General features: G+C 39.0%; 2 protein-coding genes across 11 annotated transcripts in view; both read left to right on the top strand.

Annotated features, from left to right (window-relative positions):
• The first annotated feature begins 842 nt into the window (after window positions 1–842).
• On the top strand, window positions 843–6,565 carry dek (DEK proto-oncogene). 7 transcript variants are annotated; one of them, XM_079469320.1, is made up of 11 exons: window positions 843–1,325; window positions 1,766–1,915; window positions 2,409–2,614; window positions 2,707–2,801; window positions 3,051–3,171; window positions 3,423–3,752; window positions 3,902–4,024; window positions 4,123–4,237; window positions 4,324–4,469; window positions 5,457–5,523; window positions 5,617–6,565. In XM_079469320.1, exons 2-11 carry the CDS (start codon window positions 1,789–1,791, stop codon window positions 5,640–5,642), a joined length of 1,356 nt encoding a protein of 451 aa, XP_079325446.1. In that variant the 5' UTR covers window positions 843–1,325; window positions 1,766–1,788; the 3' UTR covers window positions 5,643–6,565. The 7 variants fall into 7 exon arrangements, with proteins under 7 accessions (XP_079325446.1, XP_079325444.1, XP_079325447.1 ...); XM_079469321.1 differs by having other exon boundaries at window positions 1,229–1,321; window positions 5,617–6,557; XM_079469324.1 differs by having other exon boundaries at window positions 1,281–1,325; window positions 1,766–2,220; window positions 5,617–6,557.
• scap (SREBF chaperone) overlaps window positions 6,488–18,288 on the top strand; it is a 24,414-nt gene continuing 12,613 nt past the window's right edge. For 2 of the 4 annotated variants that reach the window (XM_079469316.1, XM_079469314.1), the window contains exons 1-8: window positions 7,097–7,262; window positions 10,147–10,347; window positions 12,295–12,415; window positions 13,673–13,830; window positions 13,939–14,147; window positions 14,243–14,348; window positions 17,175–17,347; window positions 17,703–17,829. In XM_079469316.1, coding sequence (XP_079325442.1) covers window positions 10,226–10,347; window positions 12,295–12,415; window positions 13,673–13,830; window positions 13,939–14,147; window positions 14,243–14,348; window positions 17,175–17,347; window positions 17,703–17,829 — 1,016 coding nt within the window. In that variant the 5' untranslated portion in view covers window positions 7,097–7,262; window positions 10,147–10,225. Of the gene's footprint in view, window positions 6,566–7,096; window positions 7,263–10,146; window positions 10,348–12,294; window positions 12,416–13,672; window positions 13,831–13,938; window positions 14,148–14,242; window positions 14,349–17,174; window positions 17,348–17,702; window positions 17,830–18,288 lie in introns of those variants that run through there. The other 2 variants (XM_079469315.1, XM_079469317.1) reach the window with 2 other exon arrangements.

Genomic DNA, 18,288 nt, shown 5'->3' with positions numbered 1-18,288 from the left:
CTTTTCCCACACATTTCAAAACAAAGTCCATCGCTGGGTATGAACAGGATGGGCATGCAAATGCATGCAAGAACACTTTATTAAACTCAGATTTTATAGCCTGACTATATGTAGTTTTAAGGAAAGCACTTGTGCAAACTTGCTTCAAATGACAGACGAAAGAAAGATTTACAGTGACATTTTCTTTTAAAGGTTTAATAAGTATCTGCTACAATATTTAGAATAATCAGACTAATCTCTTGCTAGTTTTTCATTCATACAGCAAAATATGCAACATAAAGCGTGCAATTTGAAAAATATTTAAAAATGGCTGATCCCACAATAGAGTCGTATTGCATACATTAATGTGCTAAAGAATGGAGTTACAATATCAGCATAAATTAGAATGAAGCAGTCCACACATAAGCTTTTAATTCAGAATTTAGGTATTAGATTTTGCAACACTGCCCCCTGCTGTTACACAAATTGACCATACACTCTCGTGCTCTTTGTGGACAGTAATAGCTAAATTTACATTTATGCATTAAGCAGACGCTTTTAACCAAACATTGCATTGTTTTATAAATTTGTCTGACTATATGCAATCCCCTGAGATTGAACTCTTGACCTTTGAATTGCTAGTCATGCTGTAACCACCAAGCCAAAGAAAATGCGACAATTTCCAATCATCTATGAAGAGATCACATCACATAACATATAAATATGAACATTAAAAATTTTACACAATATTAAAACTTGCATATGGATAAATAGTCTTTTTTTAAGTTTAATTGCCATTTTTTACCTCGCACACATTGGTATATTCAAGGACTAGCCAAGACATCTGTAGACGCAAATGGGACACTGGATCCCTTCGATCTCACGAACCTTTACATAGTTTTATTTGCTTAAGGATTGGCACATCTAGAAGTGTCGTTTAATACCCGGGTCTACTTTTAGTGTAACAGCTGAAAATGAAAAATAATAAATCCTGCAGCTTTAAAAGTGTAAAAGTGACACGGAGTTTTTAGAGCCACAGAAGCGAAATTACACTTGCAAAATATTATGTTCCGATCCACATAAAAACGCATGAAACCATTTCGCCAAAAAGCTTTTCGTGTACCCTATAATATATATTTTGCACCATTTCATATTTCTATCATAACAATTTGATAAGGTATTTTAAAAAAAATGCGTGAATGGCGCAATCCTATGTTTTTTAGTGCCCTATCAGTGGACGTCTACTTCCAAGTCCGCGTGGTCACGTGACAGCCCGCCCTCTCTTTTCAAACGCCATGTTTACTGCGCACCTCCATCACAACCAATTGGCAGCAGCGCTAACGTATGTGAGTATGTTTATAAAGTATGAATGCAAGAGTCTAATTCCGTTTTACCATGTTCCATCATCTCTGTTTTGAAGTATATGCACGTAGCCCTATCCACGTCTTGGCAAATGTGAATTTAAATGTATTTTGTGAGCAAGTGGGCGGGACGAATAAGCTAGTTATCGGGCTCCTGGCGCCCAAAAACGTGGAGTCTTCAGTTTATAGATATGTAACGGTACAAGTGTGATAAACATGCATGTTTATTGATGTTTTACGTATTCTGCCGTTGTTACATAGTTTATTGTGCACGCGGTGGTTGTTGTTGTTAGCATACAAAGGGCTGAAACCTGTGCTGTAGCAACAAACACGCGCCAAATTTGTTATAAAAGGCTGCCTACGGAAGTCAGGTGTATAGAGATAAATTGCGTTTTAGTAAATCTGATTATGTTTCCCGATCCCAGGATGCAACTGGCTGATCCCAAACATGAGTGAAGCGGTTGATACTGTTAAGACGGAGGATATGCCTCCTTTGGATGAAGACGCTGGAGTGGTGCAGAAAGAAGAAAAGTACGATGTGGTGCCGGATGAATCAGAACCTAGAAGCAGAACTTGTAAGTTTACGTCTTTTTAATAATTCAAAGGATGTAAGTTCCCAAAATTAGTTTATTGAACTTTTGTTTGGCGCTTTGATGCAAATTATTAAAGTAATACTTCACATAAAGAAATCTAACATGAATTCACCTTCATGTTTCAGACCTGTATGGACATTTATATTTATGTGTTTGAGGGACTTTTATTAAAAATGACTTGCAGGTCATTTAATCTATACGTGTGTGTGTGTGTGTTTCTTGCGGATTGAACCCATGAGATGTGTTGCTAAGGCAATGCCTTTCCACAGCTACAGCAACAATACAAAGTACGTTCTTCTTCCGAACACAAATCGAAGCAGAATATCTGTGACTTATTCATGTAGCAGTATAGCTCCTATAGTGTAACTGCCAGCACACTGAACTTCATTATGAAGGGTTGATACTGTAAATCATAGTGATGAAATGTATATTGAATGGTATACCACTCTACCACCAATTGTCTTCTCGCATCAAGGTCAAATCGTTGAAGGAAAACGAGAGAAGAAAGTGGTACAGAGACTTGATATGCAGATGTGCAAACCAAAGGAAAAGGCGAAGATTGAGAGCACCGGAAAAGGCGTCAAACTTGGAGACATTGCACGAATTAATCACTGCATCGGAAAACTGAAAGCCCCCCTTCTGAAACCACTGCATAAGATCGTATATGATCGACCCGGAGCTGTAAGTTTATTATTTTAAGAACTCCTTTAGCCGTGTTAATAAACATGCTATTCTAAAAGGTTTATAACTAAATAATGCTGTTGTCTTTCTAGGCGTCAACGCTGCGGAAAAATCTTCGGCTGTTTAATGGGTTCATTTTCGATGTTGACAGTGACCCTTACAGCAAAAAGATGTCAAAAGTGATAAGGTAATCTGTTCAATCACTTTATGTTTTTATGAGAAATACTGTTAAAACTTTACGATGCGTTGTGTTTTGTGTATTTAAAGTCTTACATTTATTGTAATAAATTCTTGTTTATACGTTCTTAAATCTTTAGGAAGACAAAATGTTTTGCATTGACATATTAAGATCTATAATTTATTCCAGATGGTGTTGCACTTCTTTGGTAGATGATGTTTGATAAGATGGTGTAGTAATAGGGTTTTTTCCTGCCAGGCTTCCGAAAACACAGCTCAAAACTATCTGTCAAACTCTTGATCTGGAGAGGTCTGGAAAGCAAAGTGTTCTTGCGGAAAGGATCATGACGTTTCTTCTATGTCCAACCAACTCCGGGAAGGTAAGACGCATGCTTGACAGACAGAAAATGCAAATAGTTTAATACTACAAACCCATCCCCCCACACTTTACACACTTAGGATGGAATAGGGTAATGTGGGACACTTTTTGAAATTGTGTATTTCTGTATTTAAGTCAAAACAATATATTAACCTTAGATCATCATAAAAAATCTCAACTCTAATTAATATTTTATTATTATTTGATTTAATATTGAATTTATAGCAGTAATGTTTTGTGTACTCTTTGAAGCCTGTTTTAAAGAAGAAAAAGAGAAAGACAACCAAAGATGTCAAAGGTGACAAGTCTTCATCCAAAAGTAAAAAGCCACAAAAAAAGGCGGAAGGTGGAAAGTCGAGAGCCATTGTCACGGATTCCAGCAGTGATGATGACGACGACGACAATGATGACGATGAAGAGAATAATAAGAGGACTGAGAAGTCAACAGCAGTGAGTCAGAAGTGTAACAACAGCGAAAGTCAATCTTCTGATAAAGGGGAAGATGATGAAGACGATGACAATGAGGAAGATGGTGAGGAAGAGCAGGATGATGCTCCTGAGGAGGACAGCGAGGAGGAAAAAGTGAGTCAAATTAATTTTTCTTGTCTGTTAAAGAAAGTTTTCACTGAGTAATTAATAAATTATACATAATACATTTATGGCTAGTTTATGAAAGGCAGTTTTGCATTGTGCAAGTGCTTGTGTTGACCTCACTATTAAAATCCAAACAGAAATCGCCTCTTAAGAAGAAATCCCCTGCCAAGAAAGCCACAAAGAAATCTGAGCAAAAGTCTGATGAGTTAACAACAGATGACAGTGACCAATCCAGTAAGGAAGAAAAGACTGTCAAAAAGGTTACTAGTAAACACACTTGATGTCTGTACCTGTCATTTTCTTTCCCCGCTTTATCAAATTTTATTTAACTGGATCATTGTTTTCACCCTTTTCCTAGACAACAAAGAAACCTGCTGCAAAAAGAAAAGCTCCAGTGAAGCCCATCCCCAAAACCAAGAAAGCTGACAGCAGTAGCAACAGGGGGAAAAAGACCGCAAGCAAGAGCAAATGTGGTAATATAGTGAAGAAAAACCTTAAACCATAAAACCGTATATCGTATGCTTTTTTCCTGTGTGCTGACTGATGTGACTTTTTTCAGAGGATAGTGACAGTTCTGATGATAATCAGCCATTGATCAAGATGATTAAAAAGCCACCAACCGATGACCAGCTGAAAGCAACAATCCAGGATCTGCTCAAAGATGCAAACTTGGAGGAAGTCACAATGAACCAACTCTGCCGACAAGTATGTTAACAGAAAGGATACACATTGGTATTGGGGCCATAAATATTTTAGTTTGGATCACATAGAATGTGCTTTTTCTGATTGAAAATGCGAGGCGCGCTGCTTTTTCGTTGACTTTTTGAGAGCAGAACGCAGGCAACAACCAAACCAGCTGTACAGTCAGTCAAGGAATACAGCGCAACCTCTCTAGTCTAGTTACTGTTAATTGTCATATCAGCAGAAACTATAAAATAGGTGCAAGCAAAGGGTGGTCGCTCTGACCTTGCTCATTTAACCCGCGACAGCAGCAGGCAAAACAGTCCCTGCCAACTGAAAACAATTCAAAAGAGATTTGTCTAACAGCAAAAAATGCATTCTGTCTGATCAGCCCCTTATAGAGTGTTCACATGAAACGCGGTAAAACGTGCTAGTCGCGTGTAGTTGGCACTAACGTTTTTAGTTTACTCGCATCATTCGTGCGCGAAATTCGCTTCATTACAGACGCGCATTCGCATCATGGGAGGGGCTTCTGCCAGGAGGCTCCAGTCTTGTAGCGAAATGGCTGACATGGATTTTGTTAAGAGGATAGCAGCGCATTATGTGACACGAAAGGCCAAAGAACAACGTAGACTCATTCGGTGCCATGTCTGGGTCCATCAGGTCCTTCGAAGGCGCAGTCCTTCATTGTTGTTTCGGATTTCTGCTTCCGCTCGCTATGTCATAATCACGGCCCTACTAGAGCAAACTCCTGATTGGTTAGCACGGCATGAATTTTCGCCAAAGTTCAGATTTTTCAGCTCCCGTGAATCACGCGAACGCTCATTTCGCCACTTCATTCACGCGAATCGCTCCGCAAGTAGGTCTATCGCATCTTTGCAATGACTTAACATGTAAATCACTCGCCCTTAATGCTTCATTCGCGTTTGGTGTGAATGCAGCATTAGTCTTCAGCCATTAATGTTCGTTTTATTATTTTAATGACGCTTTTGTTGTGCTTTTTCTTTTTAGGTTTTCGACAAATACCCAGACTTTGATCTGACCACCAGGAAGGAGTTTATCAAGGACACTGTTAAAAGTGACAAAATCCTAGATTTTATTATAGGTTGCATTGATTTGATTTGTTGTCATCTGCATTTTCTTAACGCTCCACGTTCTTGTTTTTTTTTAGGTAATATCCTAAAAGGAAGAAACTGATGAAACCGCTTTATTTAAAAAGAAGGCGAGGGTGAAGATGGTGTATCAAAACTCTATTTTCATGACATCACTTGTTTTTTTTTATATGAAGTTTCAGATCTTTCCATCATATTCAGCTTTATTGTATTTTAATGTATCACTGTGTTGATTTGAGACAATTGACCTTGAATATTGGATTCATATTACAAAATTTATAATTATATTTTTCTGGATTGTAAAAGGGGTTGTGGGGGCCATTCCAAAATTGACCAAAGACCCTGTCACTACTACAACACCTTTAATACACATAGTTTTATAAGTCGAAGGTTCATCATAAATGTGTTCAGTGAGCACATTTAGCCCACATTGTGGGTTGCATTTGTATTTCTGTTGATATAGCATTACAAATGTGTGTTTGTCTGCCAGGTGTGTTTACACTTGATCGATTGGGTTATAAACTGTCATTAACACAGTGTTACTTTTCTGAGGGCCTGAATGTATGAAAGCAACACATTTAGAAACGTTGTTTTTGTGTCATGTAGATATCAATATTGGTCATCATTTAAGGTTTCACAGTGTTAGTCTCTCTTGTTCTTAATGGATGGATTAGTTTTTTTTCTATCTTGTATAAAGACTTTGCGGATTTAATTGATTTACATTCCCGTAATCTTTGTTTCATAGTTTGATTTTTGCGTTGTGTAAATACATGCTCCTATGTGCATTTGGATCATATTGTATTTTTAATACAAGCCATAAAGAACAAAGTCTCAAATCTGTCATGTTATTCATAGCCGCTGATCATCTGTTAATGATATAGTTTTGAGATAAGACTGGAATCATGAGTGATCTATTAAAGTGAAGCGGTTATCTGTGATAGTTTCATCACAACTAATGTTGCCACAAACCAGAACACTAAAGACATAGCAACTTTATTTATATTACAGGTAAGAGTCTAAACCTATATTAATAATTTACTTGCATTGTTGAGTTTTATATTTAATACATTGATAGCAACTAAAAAAAATCTAAAATCGGCAAGACATTTTACGTTCCACGGAAAATTTGGTTTGAGGCCGCACGAGGTTGAGTAAAATTATGACATGAAAACTTGTGAATACATTTAGATTAAATTCTTTACTGGGTAGTTTACGTAAAATATCACGTTCCCTGACCGGGAATCGAACCCGGGCCGCGGCGGTGAGAGCGCCGAATCCTAACCACTAGACCACCAGGGACACGTCTAATGCGCCCATCAAGTTCCTACACACTCACTGTATACTAATAATGTTCATATGATGTACAGACATTATTCAAATATGACCAGTTACCATGCCTGTTGATGTCAGTGAAGGCTAGTTCAAGAGTAGTTCTGCTAGTTCAAGACTGGTAAAAGATAAGAATACTTATATTCCCAGCACACAGCATTGTCATATCTCTACGTGACCTATAGAGGACGCAGTACGCGTGTTTGGTTCAGAGCTGCTTGAGGTTGAAGTTAAGGGGTCATGTTGGTTAGTGGCTTACAGAAGCTGACATGATGCAAGCAGAACGGTAGAGACCTGCCACCTGACTGCTGGACCTTGCATGCCATTTCATCATTAAAACAAGCCCCCGAAGAGGAAGACAGAACCTGTTAACAGGGTAAGCGATGATCTGAGCGCTGTTGTGTATATTCATATGATTAACTCATAAAATTTGAGCACTTTGGAAGCATCGTAGGGCCCCCGGTGCTCAGTGTTACTCTTAATGACTGATCAATGAACACGCTGTCAAATCGTTGTTTGGACACATGTGTATCTTATCGCCACAATAAGACTGTAAACCGGTTTATTTTTCATTGGGTTATTCCCGTTAGTGTCTGTCTTTAACGCTAGCCTCGTGTAGGAAAAGCAACAGAAAGTGCTTTACACATGAAGTGCTGCTAATGCTAATGCGCTAGCCGCTCGGCTATAGTTAATACCATGTTCATCTCCAGGAAATCATAATAAATAATCAATGTAACGTTATGTGGGTTTTACAAAGATTATCAGGCAATGACGTGATGAATTATACAGCGCACGTCGCGAGAGAGCTGAGTTGAAAGGGCTGCTTAACTTACTGTATTTACATTATATGTTGTTCAATGTATGTTAGCTCTGAATGTAGCTTTGTTGGACCGATCCGCTGGTTTCCACCAGTCCATTTACTGGCAGGTTATGGGTCGCAGTAACAACAGAGAAAACAGGGTATTTCTTAAGTCTGTGCACCTGCTCATGAGATTATACAGTTGTGCTGTGTGATATGGGCTGGATTGTGTAACGTTATTACAAACAAAAACGTGCCACGTATTTTTACACCTTGAAGAACCACGTAAATACTGTGCACCTTGGTTATTGTTCCACGGTTTTGCTGTCATATTGTTTTGTAATGGCGTGAAGCTGTTTTAACTGCACTGCTGTGTGCTGTATGTTGTTGTTTGAGTGCAAATGAATTTGACTGATGCAAATTCTCTTAGTACATGACAAGGTTTCTAAACCATTAAGGGATGATCACATTTAAGTGCTGATTCTTAATGTAAATAAAAAGTAAAAAATGCTCACTTTGTTATAGTTTGGCTGTGTTTCTAGTGTGTGTTTTGATGTTTGACCCGATTGTTTGCACAAATACGAGGCATCACTTTTTTTCCATATCTCAGCTATGCTGGTGCTGCTTTAGATCCAAATGCATTGTGCTAGACAAATTGACAAATCACATTGCTGTAAACTTTACAGGTAAAATTAAATTATAAAAACAAACTTGGATTTATTGATTATTTTTACCTGGCATTATATACACAATAAGAGTTTTTTTATTTAACTGACTAGTGTGAGCTCCAAGATGGTCTTGATGGTTGTGTACAAAGCAATAACTGGCCACTATAGTCGTGGTCTGACTTGCATGACAGCATTATTCGTTTATTGTGTCACTAGACTGCCAAATAACACAATATTAGTTCAAACCGGTTATTCTGTTCAAGCGCAGCTGCACATTTTGACCAGCCTGTGCCTGCATAATCCCACAAGAATTTAAAGTCTTTTTTTGTCATTGCCCTATTTTTTTCTGTAGCATTTTGGTTTGTCCTGCATTTGTAGTGTCTGTGGACTTGCCCTTCTCTTGTGAAGGAGTGTGTATGAGAATGCAGGAGAGATAGAGATTGCATCAGTTGAGAATATTTCTCTTAATGTTATATACTTAGCAAGTCATAAATTAATGCATTGTCATGTTTAAAAAAAATGTGTACCTGACACTTATGAAAATATGTTCAAATTCCTTTTTTTTCCTTTTGCCCCAGGGGTTGTGAAAATGTTGCCAGGACATGTTTTTTGGTCCTGAAATGACAGACAGATTTGTCACCATGCTCGCAGTCAATTAAAACTCATCTTTTATTTTCAATCAAGTGCATTAGTCATTCAGGTGAATAGACATTCACCATCAGACTTCAGATGTTGTGCACGCACATTTTAGGTCGATAGATTTTTTTATATAAAAGACGTTGGAGGCTACACCACAACTACAATACAACGATAAAGACGCCAGAGCAATTATATTCAGAAACACTTTCAGACTGTGTTTTCATCTGATAAACAATGAGACATTGATAGACAATGCATTTGGTTGGTTGCTTTAAATAAATACGTTATAATCTGTTGGTGTGGATGCTTTTATAGTAATAACAGTATAGTTATATTAAGTGATGGTTCTTGGGGTGAACGGGTAAAGCAGTGTTGATGTTGGTTATCCTTATAATGACATTTCATTCATTCACATTAGCATAATTCTTGTAATGTCTCATCTTTGTTTTGAAATGAAAGAAGTGCTTGGATCTTAAAATAAAAACTTAACCGTTGGCATCAGTCATGTAACCTATGTTGTGATATTCAGCGCAAGGTGATGTAAGACTTATTTTGATCAGTTTCAGTTAAATGAAGTTGCCTTCTGTGTGTGGTACATCATAGTTTCCTTTTATTTCAACCTCTCGCATCATGACGTTATGCAAGTTGCCCACCATCATGGGCTTGACTACTGCTCTTTGTTGGGCTGTGTCATCTTGTTTAATGAATATTTATAGAAATGAGTTGACTCAGGAGGTCCGCTGGGCAGTCGTTGACTAAAAGGGTTCTTTGTAAACCATAGGCTACCGGTACACCTAATAACCCTTGAACCGCCTGGTTCACTGTGTAAAAGTCTAGAGTCCACTTTTGTGAGCATAGGGTTAACACGAGCTGGTTTTGCGCTGAGAAAGCTTTGCGTCACCGAACTTTGTTTGTTGTTTTGTTACATTCGTTGTGTCATCTATCACCAGAACATTCTCATAGAGAGAGGACCGTACATATGTGCATTAATAGCATAAATAGGTTTGGGATTTTAACATGACTTGAATTTCCAGGCTTTCTGAGGAATTGTATTTATTTGACAGAAGGGACACTATTGACAGAACCTGAATCTCCGGAAGAGTAACTTGCTCGGGGGCAATACTTACATTTGTGTATATGCTGTGTTTGCTCAGATCCCTGGATGCCCGCCGGTGCCCTCGCCCTGGCCGCACACGCAGACCCAATGGCCATCAGCTGACCCCGCCCCCCAGGATGACGGTGAGAGAGCGGCTTCGGCAGAACATCTCGGCCGCCTTTTACCGGCATGGCCTGCTATGCGCCTCCTACCCGGTGCCCATCATTCTCTTCACCTCTGCCAGCATTCTCACCTGCTGGTAAGTCTCCAGGCAACTTTCAGCAGGATACTCTCATAGTTGACCCTACAGGAAAAATCACATCATTGTAAGGAAAATGATGACTAATGATGTCAGTCCCAGTCTCCATTCAGCTTTATTGTATTTAAAAAAAGGAAGTTGTGACTGAGGCTGTTTGTCCCCACACTTTAACTTTGTTGTACCTTTTTGAATCTAAAAAAGGTGAGAAAATGATGTACTAGTATACGTCTGCGTGCCAATAGGGCAACTGGAATTACTATGGAAAGGACATTTTCAACCTTGAATCTATCTGAAAGGGTGAGAGAGGGCAGCAAAGGAATATAATTGGCTGGAAGTGGGTTGCTCTTCACAGTTCTCATTGGAAGGTGAGATTAGTCATGAAGTTCTCATGCCAGAAGAGACAGAAAAATAGCTTGAAAAATCTGTCAGCAAAATGTGAATGAAATCTCTGACGCTTCAGCTAAAGGACAAAATAAAGAAAATAGTGTGAGAAAGTCTCTGCAAGAACGACCCAGTGTTTCTAGCCTCCTAAAAGAACAAAACCATCCTTTGTCAAGGGAATCGAAACAGTGTTTTCCTTTACATAGTGGATTTCCATTGTGCATTATTGTACGTAGACTAATCAGTTTGAACCAACAGTCTTTCAATACATTCATGTATGTATGTATAATATGGTTTGTAATAGGGCTTTTATACGATGAGCAGATAGGAAGCAGGGTCAGGAAATATCATAAACTGGATTTAAATATGTTTGACCAGCATGAGCACAGTAAAATGCCTCTGACACAGATGATTGTTTTGTTTCATATGTAGTTATTTACTAGAAAATCTTCAATAAAAACCAACTGACCTCAAGAGGGGGGAAAACAAGATCTGTAAATGTTTAGAAATGAGCTACACACATAGACAGGACATTAAAACTCAATAACTTTTACAGTCTTTAGTTTCCCTGTTAAATAAATCAGCCTGTGTTAATCTCTGTGCTTCACCCAATAAAGTCATTCAGGCCTTTTCAAGAACTGAAAGCAGAGAGGACTAACAGATGTTCCTTTTGTAAGACACAAGCTGTCAGATGTCCATCTGGAGGGTTTTTCTTTCTTGGTGACTCTTTGTTTCAGGGACATGCCAAACGACATGTTTTTAAAACCACCCTGTAGTCAGTCCCCAGATGACCTGTATAAATAAATGATCAAGGGTCATCAAGTACACACATAACCGGTATTTAAAGGGACAGTTCACCCAAAGAGTCTGTCATCATTTACTCTCCCTCAGGTTGTGACAAACCTTTATAAATGTATTTATTCTGCTGAACACAAAGAAAGATATTTGGAAGATTGTTTGTAACCAAACAGATCTCATTCCCCACTTACTGCCATTGTAGGGAAAATTAACACTATGGGACTCAATCGTGGATGACATTGGTTACGGACATTCTTCCAAATATCTTCCTTTGTGTTTAGCAGAACAAAGAAATGTATACAGGTTTGGAACAATCTGAGGGTGAGTTGACAGAGTTTTAATTTGTGGTTGGAGTATCCCTTTAACATTTAAATAGGCTAAATAACTAATCTTTGGCCAATCGGAATGGCCTGTGTCCAGCATGGCAGAGTTCAGGTCCAGTTGACAAAACTATTGGGTCATTGTTGTCTTCTTACTTAGTTGTGTTGATCTTGTACATGTTGAAGTTTGTACATCATTTAAAACATCTGTTCTCACCCCAGTTCGACTGTATTTACTGTACTTGGACGTGACTGTAAGATGCTGTAAAACTGTCTGACAGTAATGGGCGAAATGACATATTGCACCCTCTCCTTTCAAATATGAGTTTTGTTATGGGCCCTTTGACAGGGAAAGCCTATCAACTGTTCACTTGACATTCACGTTGGAATGCAGATTGACGTTAATAATGATGAGTGATTTGTCATCTGTCATCACTTTTTTTCATAGTTACCCTCTGCTGAAACTGCCCCTACCTGGAACAGGACCAGTGGAGTTCACCACTGGAGTACGAGATTACTCAGTCCCGTCCCATGAGCCTCAGGGTGACTTGTCGGAGCGCCCTGATTGGGTAAGACAGAAGCGTCTTTGAAGTAAAGTGTGTGTTTGACCTTGGAACAGATTTATACTTATAACCTAATAAAATATCAACCACATCTCTCACAACCTTCAAAAAACTACTCCAAACACACGGCGAATACTTGACAGACAAACGAAAAGTACACTAACCCTCTTCTCTCAACAGGTTGTGGTCTAGCTTTTGTTGAAACTAGTAACTTTGTATTAGCACCTATTGTACTATTGCTCTTTGTATGACATATCGCTTATAGTTCCCCGAACTCTTTGTAAGTCGCTTTGGATAAAAGCGTCTGCTAAATGACTAAATGTAAATGTAATATATCATAGTTATATAAAATGACAAAACTTAATATATTTTTATATAGTAAAATATATTATATTCCAAAGCTTGAGGTTGAGTAATTCATTTGTTTTGGAATTTGAGGAAAGAGGTCAAGGCTGAAATTGTTTAGTAACGCTTGCAAGCAGGAGGGGCGGAACTAAAGCACATGCGCACACATTGCCAAGAAAACACAGATATCGGTTTCACTTAACGGTTCATGTCCGACATCTTTTAGCGCTGGGACCGCCACTCCATCTATCAGTTTTAAAAGATCTCCAAATCCAGTGATATATCCACGGTCTATATAACATTGTGACTTGTGCGCATGCTCCTCCTGCTCTCCATGGTTGATGCGTGGGAGTGCCGCGTGCTTCTGGAGAATTGTCCAATAGGGGACTTAGAAAAGTTGTTATGTAACGATTTTTAATGTTCGAAAAAAACTTTTTGAACCTGTACGAACGCTGGGGAGTGTATCGAGCACAGAAATACTATGTAATACGTCCAACTCGTTTTTGACAAGTTGACCATGTTAAGCATGAAAAGACAACATGTTTAACATTGTAAACTCAGAATGCATGACACACCGTTGCACCACCCCTTTAACCTTTAAGTCATAGGCACATTTCTACTATGAATCACTTTCTCAGGAAAAAAAAGTATTGTCAAAGTTAAGAAACACTTATCTATGTACAGTATATGCATGTAACTAGCTTTGCTAAAAGATGATTGAATAAAACATCATTGATTAAAGATGATTGAATAGAAGTAAAGATTTCCATTAGATTCAATATTGGGTGAACTAACATTTTAAAGTTGGGGGTTTGCTCAAATGTGAATATAATAATCTTAGGGAACTACTCGGATACTGTAGGGCTCTAGATCCCTTTTAGGACCCTATTAACACCAAAAATTTTGCTCTTCTTGCAGTATCGGGGTCCTCCGGTGGCGTACATCCAGCAGGTGTTGGTCAAGGCAGCCGTCTCACCATGGGACAACAGTCTGGTTCCTGTAGATGTCTTCCGCTCTCCCCTTGGGCGTGTTTTCAGTCTTTTGGAAGAGATTAGAAACCATGTTTACACTGACAGGTCAGAGATTTCTACTCTTACATTGATTTTGACAGTTTTTCTTTCCTCACACTTTGTTTCCGAACATTTCACAAATCTTTCCTTCCTGATTTTCTTGACCTCTCATAGAAGTTTGGAGGCGCTGTGCTTGCAGGTGACAGACCTGTTGCCGGGGTTACGGCGCATGCAGGCAGTCCTTCCAGAGCACAGCTGCCTGCTGGTATCCCCTGGCAACTATTGGCAGAACCGGCGTGACTTGTTCGATGCAGATCCAGACCTCCTAAAGACAGTGCACCAGCACGAACCCAAAGGCCTTCACACGTCAGCGACCCTGAGAGGTGTTAAGCGCATTGAATTTTTCCCGGCATTAAAAGTGACCTGCTGTTGTTTGAGGACCTTTATGCTAATCCAAGTGATGCTGTGTATGTTTCAGACTTACTCTTTGGTGTCCCAGGAAAGCAGACGGGTGTGAGTCTGTACAGCAGGAAGCGAGTGGTCACATTCACAATCACGATTGCACTAAGCACCTATGACGCAAGGTCAGCCTCACTGGTGTTTAAAATAATGACCTCGGACCTTTTCAATGAAAATAAAAAAAATCTATTAATTATTTTGTTTCTGATGAATTTTGATGATATTTAAATATCATTTACATTATGTATATTTCTAAAATATATACATGTACGTTTGTGTATTTATATATACAACCAAGTATTCACCTCTACACACATACATTATTATAAATTACGTACATGTTATTTTTTTATATATTTTATGAACGCAAACATTTATTTTGTTCACGATTAATAGATTTACCAGCGCTAGTTCCAATATTCTAAAACCCTGTCTACACCTGACGCAACGCAACATGAAAAAAGACAATAGGACCCATTAGAACCCATTATAATTTTTAAAGCAAGACTATGTAACATTGGCTTATGGTTCCCCCACGTGGTTGATATGTGTAAACAGTGTCCTAAATACTGACGCTGTATAAGCTTCCCTGTGGGCATCGCATTGCATGTGAATTTGCTGACTAAGATGATGGAACCGGCAAATGTTATCACATAGCGTGCTGCCTACATAGCACATTTGCATCCACCCAAAACACAACACATGAACTTTAATGCGTTTAGTTAACACAGAAAATAGTACTTTTCTGTAGTTATATTTTCGGAAGTTAATAAACACACTCGCAACCAGACGCTTTGTGTAATAGCATGGTAGCTTACCTAGCATGGTAACTACAGATACTGATAACATTAGCCTACTAAAAAAAATTAACTGCTTAACAATTATGTGGATTCCGTGCATGAACTAAGGAATCTGCTACTTTGACCATAAAACATTTATTGTGGTTTGGAAGACTGGCAAACATTACCTTATCTCTCGGCTAACTTACGGTTATAAAATGTGAGCCGGTAGTGCACCAATGAACAACCCCCAACACAGCCTAATAATAAATGAGCTAAAAATTTCAGGACAGAAATAAAAATATTATACATTAGACCAGTTGCAGGATGGCTAGGTCTCCATCCATTTTGCAACCTGTTCCCTCTTTCAGCTTGCGCCACAGAGTTTAAGCACTTCCTACATTTATTCGCGCTCGGGCTTGTCCGATCACTCTGCTCCCTTCAACAAAACTCTATTTGGTTTCTTTGCTCTCTTTGCCATGCCGTTGGTTATTAGACTTGCATATTAGATTGTTTCGTCTCATAGTTAGCTGTTGGCTAACTTTCCCACTGGTTAATCAACATGTAAATACACAGATAGTACCGGTGACACCGGGGGTGGGCCTATATTAACAAAACGAATAATCACGGCAAACACTGTGCAAAAAGCAAATAAATAAGAAACAAATATGAAAGGAATAGCCAAAACGTTCACGTTGAATAAATGGCAAAGCACCGGCATTTTTCAAATTTACATTTAGTCATTTAGCAGACGCTTTTATCTAAAGGGACTTACAGAGAGTTCAGGGAACAATAAGCGATATGTCATAAAAGAGCAATAGTACATTAGGTGCTAATACGAAGTTACTAGTTTCAACAAAAGCTAGACCACTACCTGTTGATAGAAAGAGAGAGGGTCGTTTTTTTTCTATTTTCATTTGTCTGTCAAGTATTTACAAAAGAGATTGGTTTAAAGTAGTTTTTTCAAGGTTGTGAGAGATGTGGTTGACCAGACAGGGTTGGGAAGAATGTTCCACCAGGCAGGAGTTGTGAAGGAGAATGAGCGGGAAAGCAATTTAATGCCCTTATGAGAAGGCAATTCAAGATGCCGCTTGTTTGCTGAATGCAGGGTTCTTGACGGGGTGAAGGAGTGTAGGAGGGCGTGAAAGTATGCCGGCGCAGATCCAGTGATAATCCTGTAGGCAAACATGAGTGACTTGCACACTAGTAGTTCTGTCTTGGCAGGGTTCAGCTGGAGGTGATGCTCTTCATCCAAGCTAAGATGTCTTTTAGGCAGGCTGTTATGCTGCTACAGTGGTAGAACGAAAATTAGAACGAAAAGAAAATGAAAACGTAACCGGCTCTTGATGACAGTCAGTGGCGGAGCCAGTCAATGGTGTTTCAGAACTGTTGGTTTCTAACATTATTCCACAATATCTCTCTTTTGTGTAAGACCGAACAAACAAATGTATACATTTCTGGAACAACTAGAGGGCGGGTAATTCATGACAGAATTTTCATTTTTGGGTGGAGTATCCCTTTAAACTATGTTTTCAGCATTTTCATTATTTATCATTTATTTCATCTGCATACATTTAAAATAACATTAATTTCATTACGTTGCGAAATTGTTTTGTATAGATTTATCACATTTGTGACAAACTCTGGGAAGTAAATGATCACACCTCTAATCAGCAATCCTAGGATTTATTTATATATACAGTTTATAATTCGATGCCAGGTCAGGGTTACACACACATTTTCTGTCATGATCTTTGGACACCCTGAAGTAGCCTTGGCCACACACGACCGATGTGAGTAAAATATGACGTGTGCTGTAAAGCAGGTCGCACTCTTCCACATGCAGGAGATGGGCGAGGCTGTGTGTACCACCAAAGTTAAAGAGTGGGGTTCTAGCCACTAGGAGGCTGCTCAGGTAGCAGCGGCAGTAGAATTAGTCCGGTTAAGATTTCTACCACTGAAATAGTTAAAAACTAAAATTATTTTAAAAACTACATAGTGTGGCTTTAATTTTGTCCATACAGGATGCGACATGACAAACCCATTAAGATCAAGGCATTCGTTGCGCCGCTCGCGTCTGGTGTACATAGGGTGTAACAGTACCCTTTGACATGAAATTAACTAAATAATATTATTTAATTTTCATTTGTATCTGTGTGTGTGGTCGAGCAGGTTTGTAGCCAGCCTCAGAGCGCGTCTGAAACAGCTTCATCCTTCAGAAAACTGCAGCCTGCGGGAAGATCACATGGTACATGTCCATTTCAAAGAAGAGATCGGCATCGCTGAGCTCATCCCTCTAGTTACCACTTACATCATCCTCTTCGCTTATATCTACTTCTCCACACGTAAGCAACATCTGCACTTTCCCTCTTTACAGTGTTGTATTGAGCCAGAGAAGAATGTGTTGCTTTTTATTGCTTTGTCCGTTTACTTATTTCCAGGACTTTATTGTATTGTCCTTTTATTAATGTTTGGCGATATTACGACACGGTGTGTAAATTGGTCATGTTGCCAGGTGCCCTGTGAACATAGCGTTGGCAGCAGAAAGCTTTGGGATTAATAAGGCTGTTCACTTTGTCGGATTATCTCCAGAACAGAAAATTCAGCATTTAAATTTTTGTTTATGCACATGCTTTATTTGGATTGTTCTTATGAAATCCTCCTTGGAAAAACGTTTGTTTTATCCCTCTAACTTTACAGGAAAGATTGATATGGTGAAGTCCAAATGGGGCTTGGCACTAGCTGCCGTGGTCACGGTTCTCAGCTCCTTGCTAATGTCCGTGGGACTCTGCACCTTATTTGGCTTGACGCCTACGCTCAATGGAGGGTATGAGATCATCCAATACACACCTTCATACACAGCTTTCTAATAATGTGAGGGGATGTTCATCAAAGTGATGGAAAATTGAAAATCATATCTGTGACATTTTGTGGTGTTATCAGCGGAATCAAAATGCCACGATTGATTTAGGTTGATGTGTAACTTATTGCCAGTAATAACGGCAACATGCAGATTTAGAGGAACACATTTGTTAGGAATGAGCAGGGATGATTCTCCATTGGCCTATAAGCTTGCACGAGTGGACTAACAGTCACGGTGGTGTGAGCTCAGGCTGTCCAAACAAATTCAGGCTGAGTTCACCAGGTCATTCTACAGTCAACACATACACACTATCTGGGCCAAGGCACAGCAGGCTTACAGAAGATCAAGTCCTCAGCGTATATTTTATTAATAATGCTCGTGCCTGTTTAGTTTCCCTCTGACCAATCACAAGCTAGTCCTCAC

The sequence above is a fragment of the Barbatula barbatula genome (assembly GCF_947034865.1).
Source record: "Barbatula barbatula genome assembly, chromosome: 12".
Classification (NCBI taxonomy): Eukaryota; Metazoa; Chordata; class Actinopteri; order Cypriniformes; family Nemacheilidae; genus Barbatula; species Barbatula barbatula.
This window is presented reverse-complemented; position numbering and strand designations above follow the sequence as displayed.

Bases quoted from the DNA above. Each gene is read 5' to 3' on its own strand.
- dek (XM_079469318.1), top strand. From the start codon at position 1,789: ATGAGTGAAGCGGTTGATACTGTTAAGACGGAGGATATGCCTCCTTTG. The intron at 2,615-2,706 runs GTAAGTTTATTA...TTGTCTTTCTAG, and splicing joins TATATGATCGACCCGGAGCT to GCGTCAACGCTGCGGAAAAA. The intron at 4,470-5,456 runs GTATGTTAACAG...TTTTCTTTTTAG, and splicing joins TGAACCAACTCTGCCGACAA to GTTTTCGACAAATACCCAGA.